This window comes from Danio rerio, chromosome 21 (genome assembly GCF_052040795.2).
Source record: "Danio rerio strain M-AB ecotype USA chromosome 21, GRCz13ab, whole genome shotgun sequence".
In the NCBI taxonomy this organism is placed as follows: Eukaryota; Metazoa; Chordata; class Actinopteri; order Cypriniformes; family Danionidae; genus Danio; species Danio rerio.
This window is the reverse complement of record NC_141041.1, coordinates 14,518,674-14,536,897: the sequence shown is the minus strand read 5'-3', so window position 1 is coordinate 14,536,897 and position 18,224 is coordinate 14,518,674. Positions and strand designations below refer to the sequence as shown.

Sequence of the window (18,224 nt, the reverse complement as noted above, 5' to 3'; positions counted from 1 at the left end):
AAAGCACAAACAGTGTTGCCAGATGTAGCTGACTGACTCCAGCCCAAAAAGTATCCAAAAATGCAATGCAAATCAAACACATACACCGAAATGCAAAAATACCCACCCAGTCTTCAGTATTCACGAAAATCACATCCGTGACAGATGTTAAGCAGGAAATTACAGATTAACACAATAACACAATAATTCAACATCAGAATTATCATCAGCATTAATGACCAGGACAAATCTAAAGTATGTTCAAGTCCACCATTCCAAGTCTATACAAAATTTAGCATTTTAACCAACAGTACAGCTACACAAAGCCTATTGCTGTTTTTCCACATGTTTGAGAATAACAATAGCTCACTCATCCTAAACTTTATTATATTTCTACAGAATCATGAGAAAATCGTGATCTTTATTTTAGGCAAAAAAATCACGATTCTCATTTTAGCCAGAATCGTGCAGCTCTAATATGACTATATGACGTCTTATATGAGAACGGTCAGAACGACCGCAATGGTAATTCTAGTAGCAGGCCAAATCGAATTCTGGTAGTTTCAGAGTAAATTCCTTTCTCAACAGACACCTACTGCAAGTGCCAACAATCCTTCATTCATTCATTTTCCTTCTACTTAGTCCCTTATTTTATCAGGGGTCTCCACAGCAGAATGAACCACCAACTATTTTGTTATATGTTTTATCCAGCGGATGCCCTTCCAGCCGCAATCCCGTACTGAGAGACACATATACACTCTCACATTCACACACACTCATACACTACGGACAATTTACTTGATCCAATTCATCTATAGTGTAGTGCATGTCTTTGGACTGTGGGGCAAACAGGAGCACCCAGAGGAAACCCACGCCAACACGGGGAGAACATGCAAACTCCACACAGAAATGTCAACTGGCCCAGCCGGGACTCAAACCAGTGAGCTTCTTAACTAGCAACATGACTAGTGTAATAATTTCCTTAACAGACTATATCAAACTTGGAGCAGTTTTAAAATAAATGGTAAAGTCTGTGAATATTTCATGCCATCATGTTGGCTTTTAGTTGGATCTAAACACATTTCATAAACTAAAAAAAATAAATCTCGATCACTTTTGCACATGAGTCTTGAGAGATAAACAACTTCATCCAAATCATCTAAAACTAGATTTCAACTCAAACCGAACGGCTCATTCCACAGGGAGAAGCCCTCCAGAGACCGCCTTATGCCACTCTCTCCAAACAAGGCAAACTATTTTAGACACCCAGGCAACATGAAAACACAAGTCAGTGGATACTAAATATGATTTGTTAATAATAAAGCACAGCTGACATGTAATGTCTTCGCATGCATGTATATTTATCGCATCACATAACTGCTGTCAAAACCTAGTAAATAAGGGAACTAGAAAGCATTTTAGGACATGCAAACCCTTCAAAGTGCCTTTGATGGGCAAAAATACTGTCAGGCAGGCAGCTCAACAGATGTTGATACACAGCCAGTGATTTCACGGGTTTCACTTGTCAGCTGTCAAAGAGACAGGATGAAAATCAACTAAGGATGCTGAATTCTACACTAACTGGGTCACTCTACAAAGCAGGTGCCATTTTTGTCTCTTGTAAACATGTGGAAACATTCTGACTTTAACAATCAGATATATGTGTAGGATTGTTTTTATTTGATTTGGTTTAAATTCTTTTTTTTATTATTAGTAGTTTTTTGACTTGTTATTTTATTTAACTTCAGTTATTTATCATTGTATTATCATATATCTGTAATGTTAAGCACATACTGCTACATATTGTTTTGTTTGCTGATGTTTTCATGTGTACATGGGAGTTTGTTTTTGTAATATATTTTAAAATAATATAAATGAAACATTTTATTAGTTATTTCTTTACTATTATGTATTTATTTATTTATTTACTATTTTATTATTTACTGTTTTTAATTATTTTATCTGCTGTTAAATATGTACTGCTACATATTGTATTGTTTGATGTTATTATTCATGCGTTCTTGTTTTCTTTTATAATGTATTCTAAAAATGTATGAATAAAAAATTTTATTAGTCGTTTTCTTTACTATTTTATTTATCTTTAGTTATTTATTACTATATTTAAAATATTTTATCTGTCATGTTAAATATATATGTACTGCTACATATTGTTTTGTTTGTTGTTATTTTCATGCTTTCTTGTTTTTTTTTTGTAATGTATTGTGAAAATGTATGAATAAAACATTTTATTAGTCGTTTTCTTTACTACTACTATTTTATTTATTTAACTTTAGATATTATTGTATTATTATATACCTGTAATGTTAAATACTTGCAACTACATATTGTATTTATTGTTTTGTGTTATTTTCATGTGTTTCTGGAGTTCTTGTTTTCTTTTGTAATGTATTATAAAAATGTATGAATAAAACATTTTGTTAGTCATTTTTTTACTATTGCTAATTTATTTATTTAACTTTAGATATTATTGTATTATTATATACCTGCAATATTAAATATGTACTGCTACATATTGTAATGTTTGTTATTTTTATGTGTTCTTGTTTTCTTTTGTAATATATTGTAAAAATGTATAAATAAAACATTTTATTAGTCTTTTTCTTTACTATTACTATTTTATTTATTTAACTTTAGATTTTTAGTACTATTTTAAATACTCTGTCTGTCATATTAAATATGTACTGCTACATATAGTATTGCTTGTTATATTCGTGTGTTCTGGGAGTTCTTGTTTTCTTTTGTAATGTATTTATTTTGTAAAAGTTTATTAGTCTTTTTTTTTTACTATTCCTATTTTAGTTAACTTTAGTTTTTTATTACTATTTTGAAAATATTTTATCTGCCGTATTAAATATGTACTGCTTTGTATTGTTTGTTGTTATTTTCATGTGTTCTTGGAGTTCTTGTATTCTTTTGTAATGCATTTTAAAATGTAAAAAAAAAAAAAAACATTTACTTTTATCATTTAAACACATTACAAATGTCAAGTAGCTTATTTTTTATTATTTGATTAAATATGTATAATATTTGGCTTGTTTCTAATCAGTCTGTCCACCCTCTTGCTATATATATTTAAAAAAAAGAAAGGAAAAAAGAAACGTACACAGTATATGGATAAAAATAAATTTTTTAGCTTGTAAAACAGCTATTATTCAATTCTCCTAATTTGCTTTTCTACGCAAAAATTAAGCTATGCAAGTAACAAAGCTACGTATTTAATTTTTTATACCAGAAAATCTTGAAGGCATGTGTAGAACAATTTGATTAACTCTAATTAAGCACAGCCACAAACCAAATATTTATTATTATTGTTTATGTTTTTTAGTAAGACCTATTTGTCAGCAAAAAGCTTTACTTAACCTAATGTTGAGATAATTAGTATGATCACCTTTTCTTTTATATATGTTATAGATTAATATACATTAAAAGACCACTTGAATATCCAGTTTCTCCCAATTTATGATGAATAGTTATGTGTTTGAGTAAAACATTGTTTTTGTTTTATTCTATAAACAACTGATGCCATTTCTTCCGAATTTCTAGCAAAAATGCTGCCATGGCATTTTATGTTTGCATAAAATAAATTAAAAGTGCCAAATAAAACTAAAATTCACATTTGACTCAAACCCACACCTATAAAAGCGGTAAATCCAGAAAAACAGTGAATTTGAGTGGTCTCTTCACTTTTTTATTTTATACATATGTGTAACTTGTGTAATAAAATATGCAGCAAGATGTGAAGTGAATTCTTGAACAAATTAATGACCTTATAATTTCAGCTTGAACTAAAAAACCGTCAACCCCGTTCTCATCAATCCATGTCCTCTCATACATCAAAAATTGATTTATTTCGCTTGGGATGGCACAAAGCCATTCATTAACTACTAAATCACATCAACTGTCTGACCGAATGCCTTCAAATTCTACAAAATGCTACTTCATATCAAACTGGAAAATGTGCCTCAATCATAGAACAAAACAACTTCACTTACTATGTGACCTTATTTCAATATTAGATACAGAGTATATGTAATAATCACTACTGGTTTACAAACAAACACAACTTCGGACATATTATCTGTAAAAGCTGCATGCACAATGACACTCGAATTGCTGATTTCATCTAAATCTCTCTACACATTTTTAATGTTTAATCCTACTCTAACCCAAACCGTCACAATACTGTAAAAATATGGATTATTGTTATGCAGTCAGTGTCAAATAAATGCTGCTATATTGATGTGCGTTTCGCACTTCCAGCCGGCCGTGGATCCTCAGATTTTTCCAATATCGAGAAGCCCTAATGTACATCACATGTGTGTACACGTTTACATTTTACATATAAATTCGCACTGATTTGTGACCCTGGATGACAAAAGAAAGTCTGATTTTGCACAGGTATTTTGGCAATAGCCAAATATTGGGTCAAAATTATGAATTTTCCTTTAATGAAGTTCGATGAAGATAAATTCCCTACTGTAAATATATCAAAACTCAGCGTATGATTGGTAATGATGTGCATTACAAAGCACTTAATTTAGACAGCTTTAAAGGAGATTTTCTCAGTATTTTGATTTTTTTGAATCCTCAGATTCCGGATTTTTTTTTTTTTTTTTTTTTTTTAATGTCCTGTTGTTTCTCGGACAGATATTATCCTGTCCTAGCACACCATACATCAATGCAAAGCTGATTTATCCAGCTTTTAGATGATGTCTAAATCTCAATTTTAAAAACAAATACACTTATGACAGGTTTTCTGTTGCAGGATCACGTATAATAAATAAAATATCAAATATATACACTCTCTCTGAAATAAAGGAGAGCTGTCACTGGTTACCTTTTTAAAAGCTACACATTTGTACCTAAAGGGTCTCTATTAATACCTCAAGGTTACATAGTAAGTACAAAGTACAAAAGAGTTCCTCTTAAAATGTTTAGGTACAAATATAAGCTTTTGAGGTACCAATATAAACCCTTTAAGTACAAATGTGTATCTTTTAAAAAGGTACCAACCCAGTGACAGCTCTTGTGCCTTTTTTTCCAGAGTGTAGCAAGAAATTAAATCATTTTTTGAAACATCTGTCAATAATTCAGCCTTAAACGGAGTACTACATATCTTAACTTCCCAGTACACGTTTGAAAATAGAAATTGAGTAGAATTTACAAACAATATCATGCTGTGCTGACAGTTTATACAACCTACAAACTACAGCTGTCAACCATTAAACCTGTCCAGTTGTGTATCTCGAACAGATAGTATAATGCCCTAACAAACCATACATCTGATTTATTCAGCTTTTAGATGACGTCTAAATCTCAATTTAAAAACAAATACACTTATGACAGGTTTTCTGTTGCAGGGGCTCGTATAATAAATAAAATATCAAATATATAGCAAGAAGATTAATCTTTTTCAATACATGTGTCAACAATTCAGCCTTAAACGTTAGTCCTACTTACCTTAACTTCCCAATGCACATTTGAAAACAGAAATTAAGTGGAATTTACATACAATATCTTGCTTTCCTGAGATTACAACCTTGCAATTTCAACTACAACTGTCAACTATCAAACCCTGTCCAGTTGTATCTCAGATAGATATTATCATGTACTATAGCAAACCACACATCAATTCAATGAAGATTTATTCGGCTTTTAAAATGATGATGTCTAAACCTCAATTTTAAAAACAAATACACTTATGAGAGGTTTTCTGTTGCAGGATCACGTATAATAAATAAAGTATAAAATATACAGCAAGAAACTAAATAATTTTTGTTACATGTGTCAACAATTCAGCCTTAAACCTTACTGCTACTAACCTTACACAGTAACTTCACAGTAAATGTTTGAAAATAGAAATTAAGTGGAATTTACCTGCAATAATATGCTGTTCTGACAGTTTTACGACCTTGCTATTTCAACTACAGCTGTCAAACCCTGTTCAGTTGTGTCTCATATAGATATTGTCCTGCCCTAACAAACCATCAACGCAAAGCTGATTTATTCAGCTTTTAGATGATGTCTAAACCTCAATTTTAAAAACAAATACACTTATGACAAGTTTTCTTATGCAGGATCAAATATAATAAATAAAATATCAAATATAAAGCAAGAAATTATATATATATATATATATATATATATATATATATATATATATATATATATATATATATATATATAATGTCAACAATTTAGCCCTTAACGTTGGTCCTACTTACAATAACTTTCCAATACACGTTTGAAAACAGAAATTGAGGGGAATTTACCTACAATATCATGCTGTCCTGACAGTTTATACGACCTTGCTATGTCAACTTTAACTAAACAGAGCCCTGTCCTGTCATACATCAAAAATTGATTCATTTCGCTTGGGATGGCACAATGCCATTCACTAATTAACTAAAACACATCAACTGTCCGACTGAATTCTTACAATAGTACAAAATATTTCTTTCAATCAGCAGACCAAACGCGCCACATTCGTACAATAACTCAACTTCTCACAGTACTGTATGCGATCTTCTGTCAATATTAGACGCGTATAAAGGCTTTGACGGCTCCTGATTTGCCATGTAACGCAATTTCACGCACATTACCAATAAAAGCTTCATGTACACACTGGCACTCGAATGGCTGATTGCATCAGGGAAATAATTTGAAGGCTTGTTGTTATTTTGCTAAAGCAGGCTAACGCATCTCTTACGAAACAGATGTTTGGGAAAATCCAGCCGCGGATTAATAACATCACTGTGTCCGCGTATGTTCACGCGTGTCACCGTGTAAAGGTTTAACGCGGGTGGTTAGTTGAATATTTTCTGCTTACCTCGGCCGTTTATGAGCTGCTGTTTTTGAAGGGTATGTTGTTAGCTCGCTGGCAGTAATGGTAGCGGTTTATGATATGGTATGATGTGCGGGCAGCGGGGGACGGAGGTGCTTCTGCTGGGAGTAAATGTGAGAGGAGTGGCGACATCTAACGGTCACAGGTGGAACTGCGTATAGTGATGGACAGGCAGAGATCAGCGGTCTTTCATTAATTGAACTTCATAGTGAGCTTTACTTGATTTTGAACACATGTGCTCGGTCTGAAATGTATTTATTTACACACTGAGGGAAGTCTTAAATGACACTTTTGGTTTTTACTGTTTCATGTAATTTCCTAAAAGTCAGTTTTACTCAGAAAACACGAGCTAACGTTACGTTTAACAAAAACTTGAATGGGGGGGGGGCGACTGAAAAACAGTGGCAAAGTGTGAAGATTTTAAATCATTTGGATTTTAAATACCAAATAGACTTTTAATATGTAATTAAATGGCTATTGATCTAAAATAACATATATCATTTGAGAAAACAGAACTATTGTTTTAATGTTATGGTTGAACATCTAGCCACAGCCATGTCACCCTGCAGCCCAAGACCGGTTACTCACTGAAGCTAAGCAGGGCTGAGCCTGGTCAGTACCTGAATGGGAGACCACTAGGGAACACTAGGTTGCTGTTGGAAGTGGTGTTAGTGAGGCCAGCAGGGGGCGCTCAACCTGTGGTCTGTGTGAGTCCTAATGCCCCAGTAAAAGTGAAGGGGACACTAAACTGTCAGTGGGCGCCGTCTTTCGGATGAGACGTTAAACCGAGGTCCTGACTCTCTGTGGTCATTAAAAATTCCAAGGCACTTCTCGTGAAAGAGCAGGGGTGTAACCCCGGTGTCCTGGCCAAAGTCCCTCTATCGGCCCTTACGATCATGGCCTCCCAATCATCCCCTCTCCACCGAATTGGCTCAATCACTGTCCCTCCACTCCACCAATAGCTGGTGTGTGGTGAGCGCACTGGCGCCGTTGTCCTGTGGCAGCCGTCGCATCATCCAAGTGGATGCTGCACACTGGTGGTGGTGTGGAGAGACCCCCCCTCATGATTGTGAAGCGCTTTGGGTGTATGGCCATACACAATAAATGCGCTATATAAATACACATTACATTACATTACATTACATCTGGAAGAAACGTCAAGACTGAGCTGTCTAATAAATAACAAACATGTCTAAAAACACAGCACTTTTTTAACCAATGTTTATTTAAAGTAAAATGCTCTAAAGGCCAGCACTTATATTTAGAATTTGAAAGATCACAAAAGTAGTTTCTAAAAAATGAAAACTGTAAAACCTAAATCCAAAGGAAAAGAAATCTAGATATATTCATTTTAAGTTATTATTATATTATAGTAACAAAACAAAATACTGAAAAAGGTAGTTGTGATTTCTCTTAACTTTAAGGCTTTCATCTAACCTACATAAAGCAGGTAATAATGCTGGGCCTGCTGTGTTTAACTGTTAATAAACCAAATTTGTAATTAGATAGACTGATTCATCTGAATTAAAGCGATTATTACATGAGAAATATGGAAAAACGCTGAAAGACAGTGGCAAAGTATGCAGATTTTAAATCATTTGGATTTTAAATACCAAATAGATCTTTAATATGCCATGAAATGACTATTGATCTAAAAATAACAGATATTATTTGAGAAAACAGAACCATTGTTTTAAAGTTATGATTGAACATCTGGAAGAAACGTCAAGATTGAGCTGTCTAATAAACAATAAACATGGCTAAAAACACTGCATTTTCCGACCATTATTTATTTGATGTAAAATGGTCTGAAGGTCAGCACTTACATTTAGAATTTGGAAGATAACAAAAGTAGTTTACCAAAAGGAAAACTGTAAAACCTAAATGCAAACCAAAAGAAATCTAGATATATTCATTCTAAGTTATTATTATATAGTAATTTAAAAAAAATAACAATAATAAATAAATTTTAAAAAAGTATAGCTGTGTATAAGTTGCAATTAGATAGACTCATTCATCTGAATTAATAAAAACAATTGATTACATGAGAAATGTAGGAAAACGCTGACAGTCGGAAAGTATGAAGATTTTAAATCATTTGGATTTTAAATACCAAATAGACTTTTAATATGTTATTAAATAACCTATATTGATCTAAAAAAACAGATATTATTTGAGAAAAGAAAACTATTGTTTTTATGTTATATTAGAAAATCTGAAAGCAACAAGATTGAGTTGTCAAAAAAATCAATAAACATATCTGTAAACATGGCATTTTTGGACTAATTGTTAAAAAGCTCTAAATACCAGCATTTATATTTTGAATTTGAAAGTTAACAAAAGTAGTCTACAAAAAAAGTACAACAGTAACACCTAAATCCAAACTAAAAGAAATCTAGATGTATTCATTTTATAATAACAAAAACATAAAATACTGAAAAAAGTATAGTTGTGATTTCCCTCAACTTTAATGCTGCCATCTCACCTGCATAAAGCAGATATTAATGCTGGGCCTGCTGTGTTCAACTGTTCATAAACCAAATGAGCTGCAATTAGATAGACTGATTCATCTGAATTATTAAAAGTCATTGATTACATGAGAAAAGTGAAACAAAATTTTATTGAAAAATCAGCAAAACGGCAAGTTCACCAAATTTACCAAAACAAAAAACAGAAAGCGCACAATTTCTCAAAAGAAGAAAAAAACTGTACAAAATGACTCCAATTGAAACAGGATTCCCATTATCGTCTTTTCTGGAAAATATTTCCCCTTCCTCCTGGTCCTCCTCGACCTCGGCCTCTTGCTGCGACTGTAACGGAAACATAAACAGTTCATAATTTCACCTTAAGCTTTTCCCATGAACAATGTTAACCCGCTCCGCTACAAACAGTGTTCAGTGACACCATCTCAAATATAAAACGTCAGTATAATCTACATGTAATCGAAAAGTTCTATAATACACAAATGCTATTAGAAACCATGCAAATTATTGATTTGGCTAAAGAGCACTTGACTAGGGCTGGGTGAGTTGGTCTAAAGTGTAATTCTCAATTACTTGAACATTTTAACTAGATCACGATTAATGAATGATTATTGTGTGTGTGTGCGTGTGTGTGTGTGTGTGTGTGCGTGTGTGTGTATGTGTGTGTGTATGTGTGTGTGTGTGTTTTGCCCTCATATTTCACTGACAAGCTTTGACAAATAAGTATGTTTAGATATTACAAGTGAGAGATTTTTGAATGAAGGTTGCATTGCTTGATTTTACAATAACTGAAGAACACACACTATCTATAATTATGTATTGATCATCAACACTGAAGATCTCAATTTAAAACACACATTACCTAAAACCAACAGTCAGTTTTCTGAAAATAAATAACTTGCACTTTTGAAAACAAAATAAATTATTTTCTGTGCTTTTCATATTAAAAGTATAAAACTAGCCATATCTCTTTTAAATAAAATAGCTCTTGTATATCCTGTAAATAATATTTTGAACAGCAATTGCATTTCTTGCATCTTTTGTAAACAAATATTTTAATGTAAACAATAGCTTAATGGAAAATATGCCGTCTCAAGGCATCTCTGGCGCAGCTTACAATCATTGCCAATGCAATGCAAAGTAAGGCTCAAAAATTACACAATATGACTGCAAACACTGTAATGAATTTAAAAAAAAAGGTAACTTTTTTTAAAATAACTAACCTTGAGCTTTGAGAATAGCAGCTTTTCCTCTACCGGCTCCTGCTCCTTGGTTTTTGTTTTTCATGCTCTTCAACATGGGGGCGTTTTTCAACATGTCAGGCAGAATGAGAAAGCGGATTTTGCTGCCACGGATGTAGACCTGCTCGAGCTGTGACACTCTGCCATCTCGATAGGTCACTGTAATGTTGGACATCTGATTCGCAGCACAACAGAAACGCAGTCAGTTGCATGACTCGAGACAACAGACATTAAAAGAATGCGATTTTAGTGGGATAAACTGTTCTTCAGTTCAGCAGTACCTGGCAGTTCATGTTATCCTCTGCTTCGATCAGTTTTCCCCTGTACACTTCACCTGTGTTTGTCTCACAGGTCACAATGTGACCCTCTGCTTCATGCAGGACTTTGATGGGTACGCCAATAGACATGTTTTGAACTGTGGGACAAAAAAAACAAAATTACCAAAAAAATATTATCTATACATCTATATATCTATCTATGTGTGTGTGTGTGTGTGTATATATATGTGTGTGTGTGTGTATGTGTGTGTGTGTGTGTGTGTGTGTGTGTGTATGTGTGTGTGTGTGTGTGTGTGTGTGTGTGTGTGTGGTGTATGTATGTATGTATGTGTATATATATATATATATATATATATATATATATATATATATATATATATATATATATATATATATATATATAGACAACAGACACTGACCAATGGTTATAAAAGGGATAGTTCTTTCAAAGTGAAAATTTGCTGATAATTCAACCTCATCCCATCCACAATATTGACGACAACATGCACATCATTATGTCACCGGGAGACCTTAATGAAAAGGCTAAACATGTGCACAGGCTGGGGGTTTAAGGTAATACTGTACATAATGCTCAGTTTCTTCCACAGACTGATGCTGTAAATGCCCCCCAAACACAGTTGTTGTGTGTCCTATTTAATGCAAATGAGCTACTGCTTGTAAGAGGGTGGAGCATTTACAGCATGCGTCTCGTCTCGGGCACACAAACCCTTTCTTTGGGTTTATCCGATGACTGCTGCACTCATGTGACATTACAGTTCTTCATATTAAGGAGAGTTTGTTATTTGTTTGCATTTTTTACATTGTCAGGTCAAATTCCTGCTATACTATTTGTTGCCTGTGTACTAAACTTTTATTTAGCATCTTTACCCTCTTACTGCTCTAAATCTATCAAATAAAGTTTAGGATTTTTTCCATCTTACCAACCAAAACACACACGGAAATGCATTAAGATCAGTTCAGTGTATGTTTCTTTCAGATGAAACGGCTCAGACTTACATTTTAGTCAAACCTATTTTTGAGCAATGTTGCTCGGCAATATTGCAGAGTGATTCTGCTTAGCTACTTTCCTATTGATAATGGGTATCAAAATTGTATTTGGATCCTTCATTAGCTGTCCTGTGTCTTACTTGGTTTCTCAATGATAGCATCACTACAACATCTTCCAACAACCATGCTCAAAATTGTTCTGGTATCATCCCCTTAATGTCTTTGATATATATATATATATATATCAGTAAGCATGGGAGGAGCTCGTAACGTCACTGAATCTGAAGTAGACTGCTTCTGATTAATGAAGAATGTGTAAAAAGTGAGTGTATATTACCATTACAGCCTTTTTGCTTATACTGTCGAAATCAGAGTGTAGTTTTAACTCAAATATATAGTTATAACACATTTAACTTTAGCTTTTGACTGTATATGTTTTGTGAATATCAAAGGTTACCCTTTGACTTGGATTTTATTTATAAGAGCCAGGTTTAGTTTTATGAAACAAAAAATAACTCCCAAAGTCACCTCTTAAATAGAAAAAAATAATATGTCATATTTTTTGAGTAATTTAAAATAACCGACTCGTTAGAACGATTTATTATACCTTTTTTGCTTTTGATTCAATAAAATGAACCGACTCTTACGAATCATTCGTTTAAGAATCATGTTCTAAACATGTAACGTTAGCTGGAAAGAATCCACGCTAGAATATGAAACACCATAAAATCATTTGGCTACGGTACTTGTAAAAACTGACTTATAACGTTACTGAACTCAATAACAGGATGAAGCGATAGACATTAATGAATATCCAAGATTGATCTCTCAAACGAGTCGCGTGAATGCAAACAATGAATGACCGAAATATATGTTCCTCTACTAAATAATCGAAAAAGGACTGTATATTTTAGCACAGAACCACGCAAAATACCCCACGTAGTTATCAGGTTATAATCATAAAGCATTACAGTACCTTGAATCTGCAGATTCGTTGAAACACAGCAGCGGAACAACGTGAGCTTGTGCGACGTTTTCCCGCTCCCACAATGCACCTGAAAGCAAAAGCCCCGCCCTTTCCTGAAAACCAGTTGCATCCTGGGAGGTGAAGTCCGTATTAAAACTACGCAGCAAACATCTCAAGACTCGCACACAAGAGGGCAGCATCGAATTGTGCATTTTACTTAAAATAATTTAATTTAGTGTTTTAAATCTGAGTCAAATTAGTGTCACATTCATAATAAACAGTTAATCTAAGTAATTTGATTTAATTTTAAATATTCATATTGTAATTAGTTTGTTAAATCTATCTTTGAAATCCAATATATGAGAAGAACTGTAAATAAAATCGATAGAATGAACCTATTAAAACAGTTTTTTTTAAATATTGTATATTGTATTATATACAGCTATGATATAATATATAAGATGTTTATTTTACTTTTATTACAATTATTGAATTATTCACATTGTTAAAAACAATTGAATTTAATATAATGTCAATTTTATCTTTCAAATTAGTATAGCAATATTCATTCATTCATTCATTCATTCATTCATTCATTCATTCATTCACTTTCCTTCGGGTTAGTTCCTTTATTCATTAGGGGTCACCACAGCGGAATAAAACGCCAACTTATCGTACATATGTTTTACACAGGGGATGCCCTTTCAGCTGCAACCCAGTACTGGGAAACACCCAAACACACTCATCCACACTCAAACACTACGGCCAATTTAGTTTATTCAATTCACCTAGAGGAAACCCACACCAACACGTGGAGAACGTGCAAACTCCACACAGAAATGCCAACTGACCCAGCCAAAAATCATAATTTCATTATTTCATACATTAAAAATATATAAGTAATTACCATAATACACTGTAAAAAATTTGTTGCTGTTTTAAATTTTTAAGTTGAATCAATTTAATTTTAGTAATTTCAACTTACATCAATCAAACTGATTTAAAGGGGACTTTTTATGGCCCTTTTTACAAGATATAAAGTTTGTGAAATCTTTAAAAGTCTCTGATGTCGTTTTGGTTACTGTCGCTTTAAATTCAAATGATATTGTGTTCCCAGCCCTTTTTTAAAAAGGGGAGCCACAAATGCCTGTGTGTCAGCATAGTGGCAGATTCAAAAACAAGACTAATGTAATATGCTAATGAGGGACAGATTGTCACTACAAAGAGAGAATGTCAATCAAAGTTTTTCTGCAGACTAAAATTAATATATTTTTACCATTAGAAGGTGATTATATTTACAGACTGTTCCACACAACTGTTTAGACCTCTTATAAAGGGAATTTTTGCATAATAGGTCCCCATGAAGTTAAAATTGCTAACGTAAAAAAATTAACAAAAATGAACGCTGTTGTGATGTTTGGATCAAAAATATATATAAAATGGATCAAAAATATGCTGTTGAAGTCATAACTATTAGCCCCCCTTTGATTTTTTTTTCTTTTTTAAATATTTCCCAAATGATTTTTAACAGAGCAAAGAAATTTTCAAAGTATGTCTGATAATATTTTATCTTTTGGAGAAAGTCTTATTTTCTTTATTTCAGCTAGAATAAAAGCAGTTTTAAATTTTTTAAAAACAATTTTAAGGTCAAAATTATTAGCCACTTTAAGCTATATATATTTTTTGGATAGTCTACAAAACAAACCATCGTTATACAATAACTTGCCTAATTACCCTAACCTGCCAACATAATTAACCCAGTTAAGCCTTTAAATGTCACTTTAAGCTGTATAGAAGTGTCTTGAAAAATATCTAGTCAAATATTATTTACTGTCGTCATGGCAAAGATAAAATGATTCAGTTATTAGAAATGAGTTATGAAAACTATTATGTTTAGAAATGTGTTGAAAATATCTTCTCTCCGTTAAACAGAAAAAAAAAGCAGAGTAGCTAATAATTCTGGGGGGCTAATAATTATGACTTTAACTGTATATAATAAAAATATAATAAGTATAAGTATAATACACTGTAAAAAAGGCGCTGTCTTAAATTTTAAGTTGAATCAATTTAATTGTACAAGTCATTTAACTTTCATCAATCACAGCTACAAATGCCTGTGTGTCAGCATAGTGGCAAATTCAAAAACAAGACTAACGTCCTATGCTGATGAGAGAGAGAGATCGTCACTAATGGCTGACATTACAACAAAAAAATTCCAACATTGAATGAAATTTGGTGCAAAATCATAATTTCATACATTAAAAATAAAGATTTTTACAAAAAGAATTTAGTGTCTGTCTTTTTATCACTCCATAAATCTGAAAACAATGCAGAGAACAAAGAAACATGTTTTACAAAAAAAAAAATTGTAGAATAAAATGTTCATTCATTCATTTTCTTTTCGGCTTAGTCCCTTTATTATTCTGGGGTCGCCCAGCATCACAATATAACTGTCATAATTTCATTTCTGTCATTATTCTCAGTTATCATTTATTTGAACATATTTGAAATGAGGGATTTTATAGTTAGCCTTTAGTTTTATAAGGGGCGACATGGTGGCGTAGTAGCACTGTCGCCTCACAGCAAGAAGGTCACTGGTTTGAGTCTTGGCTGGGCCAATTGTCATTTCTGTGTGGAGTTTGCATGCTCTCCCTGTGTTGGTGTGGCTTTCCTTCGGGTGCTCTGGTTTCCCCCACAGTCCAAAGACATGCGCTATAAGTGAACTGAATAAACTAAATTGGCCATAGTGCTTGAGTGTGCATGTGAGAGTGTATGGGTGTTTCCCAGTACTGGATTGCAGCTGGAAGGACATTGGCTGTGTTAAACATATGCTGGATAAGTTGGCGGTTCATTCCGCTGTGTTGACCACTGATGAATAAAGGGACTAAGCCGAAGGAAAATGAATGAATGAATGAATATAGTTTTATGGTTATTATATATTATGACAGTCTGTCAATATATTTATATTCATGTTTAACATTTATACTTTTCATTGATAGTTTTTCCCCATATATTTATATAATTAATAAATGATATTTATATTTATGTTGAATGTGTAAAGATTATAATCAACAGTTTAAATACAATATCTTTTATTATTCGCCATCTACTTTTAAACATTTATTTGAACATTTGCAATGACAAAACAGTGGTATTTCTGCAAGTTGGTGATTACTTACTTATTAATTAATAATGTCCATAATAATAAAAAACATATAATTTAGCAACTATTTGTTAGTGTGACTCACTGTAAAAAATGCAGGGTTCCACACAATTGATTTGTGTTTGGCCAACATGAAGGAATTAGGCTATATTTTTAGTTTTAATGAATTTAAGTGGATTAAACATAAAAAATTAGGTTGTCCCAAAAAAACCTCAGGAATTGTGTTTTTTTTTTTCAGCTCAATTTAAATAAGTAGTTTGAACAAGCAGCAACCCTCACCTTTGAGTACTGCGATTCATATTTCAAACATTTCCTAAATGATTCTGAAACATATATATTTTTCATATGACAGTATATGCCGCATATAAAACAACAAAGGCCTAAAGAATTGTTAAACACTGCAAAAAAAAGCTTGGAGAAGTCATTTGTCTGCTTTTGGCATCTTCAAGATTCATTGCTCTCGTCTCAGGCATTCTGCAAGGCAGCAATTCAGCCTAAATGTGTTTGTCACCCTGCAGTTTGACAGACTGATTCTGGGTCTATTCTTAGTCTTTTCCTCTTTGTCTGTAAATAACTGTAGACTCTGTTATGTTCAGAACGGCCTGAGCCTAGCTGAAACAGGAAGTTAACCGGTGCGTCTGCTGATTCTGTTTATTAATTGAATGTTCCTGTTTTCCTGAAATGAAGGGAAGTTGTAAAAACAAATAATGGGCCGAAACTGTGTTTTATTATAACAGGCTACTATAAACTTCCCTTCCCTTGCCAATATATTCGCTTATCTATTTTATATCAGACGTTACATACTGTAGACAATATATATACATTTCCATAAGGCAGGAGATGTGAATAGTATTAAAAAGTTGACGTGTAGTTCATTGGTTGTCAGTTGCATGCAATACATTATTTAATTAAAATGTTGTAATTTGCATACATTGAAAAAACTGTTGCTGTCTTAATTTTTAAATTGAATCAAATTCAATTTAATTCAAATTCTAGACAAGCAAAACATATTGTCTTGTTTTAAGAAATAATGCCAAAATGACGTTAGTTTTTCCTTAAATCAAGCTAAATAATCTGCCAATGGGGTAAGCAAAATAGTCTTGTTTTTCGATTTGTTATAAGACTATTTTGCGTACCCCATTAACAGATGATTTCGCTTGATTTAAGGAAAAACACTTCATTTTGACATTATTTCTTAAAACAAGACAATATGTTTTGCTTGTCTAGAAAATGCTTCTTGATTAAAGAACTTTTAGATATTTGGACTAGAAACAAAACAAAAAAAATCTAAGTAAGGAAAGCCTTTTTTGCAGTGCTCTCTGTAAAAATCTTTATTTTTTAATGTATGAACTGATGATTTTGCGCCAATATCAATGTTCTGATTTTTTTAGTTCTAATGTCACCCATTACTATCACTATTGTCAGCCATAGTTGTATTATCACCCAGCGACGATCTCTCTCTCATTAGCATAGGACGTTAGTCTTGTTTTTAAATCTGCCACTATGCTGACACACAGGCATTTGTAGCTCCTCTTTTTAAAAAAGGGCTGGGAACACAATCTCATTTGAATGTAAAGTGACAGTCACAATGACACAATTAGAAGCAAAGCCTAAAAGGGGCCGTTTCAAAGAGTCCTACAACATTATTTGTGTAGTATTTTGAGCTGAAACTTCACATACACACTCTAGGGACATCCAAGACTTTTAAAGATTTTACATCTTGTACTCCCTTTAAATCAGTTTGATTGATGCAAGTTGAAATGACTAAAATAAATTGATTCAGCTTAAAAATTTTAGACAGCAACAATTTTTTAGTGTTTTTTTTAACTTATTACTACTTCTATATATTTTAATGTATGAAATAATGAAATGATGATTTTGCACCTGATTTTGTTCAATGTTAACATTTTTTAGCTGTATCTTCACTGTAAAATATGATCAAAACGACTCAACAGCGATTATTTTTGTTACTTTTTTTTAAGATAATAATTTTAAGTTGATGTTTTAAAGGGGACCTATTGTGCAAACACTTTCATAAGAGGTTTAAACACAGCTGTGTGGAACAGTCTGTAAATATAATCAGCTTATAATGTTAAAAATATTATATTATTTTTTATAATCCCACTTCATAAACAGTCTGCAGAAACACTTTGATTGACATTCTCCCTTTGTATGTCATCATGAGGGAAAGTCCCGCCTATTAGTGATGATCTCTCTCTGATTAGCATATTACATTAGTC

General features: G+C 32.6%; 2 protein-coding genes across 5 annotated transcripts in view; both read right to left on the bottom strand.

Annotated features, from left to right (window-relative positions):
• Positions 1 to 6,916, bottom strand: part of camkk2 (calcium/calmodulin-dependent protein kinase kinase 2) — a 74,539-nt gene extending 67,623 nt beyond the window's left edge. For all 4 annotated transcript variants that reach the window (XR_015520020.1, XM_087300901.1, XM_087300899.1 and 1 more), the window contains exon 1: positions 6,830 to 6,916. The gene's annotated coding sequence lies outside the window, so the exon portion shown is untranslated. The remainder of the gene's footprint in view (positions 1 to 6,829) is intronic.
• A 2,529-nt stretch (positions 6,917 to 9,445) lies between these two features.
• Positions 9,446 to 12,947, bottom strand: snrpd3l (small nuclear ribonucleoprotein D3 polypeptide, like). Its single transcript, NM_199760.1, is given in 4 exon segments — positions 9,446 to 9,654; positions 10,551 to 10,743; positions 10,850 to 10,983; positions 12,831 to 12,947. Coding segments are annotated over 3 exon segments (387 nt in total). The 5' UTR covers positions 10,976 to 10,983; positions 12,831 to 12,947; the 3' UTR covers positions 9,446 to 9,586.
• Positions 12,948 to 18,224: the final 5,277 nt, after the last annotated feature.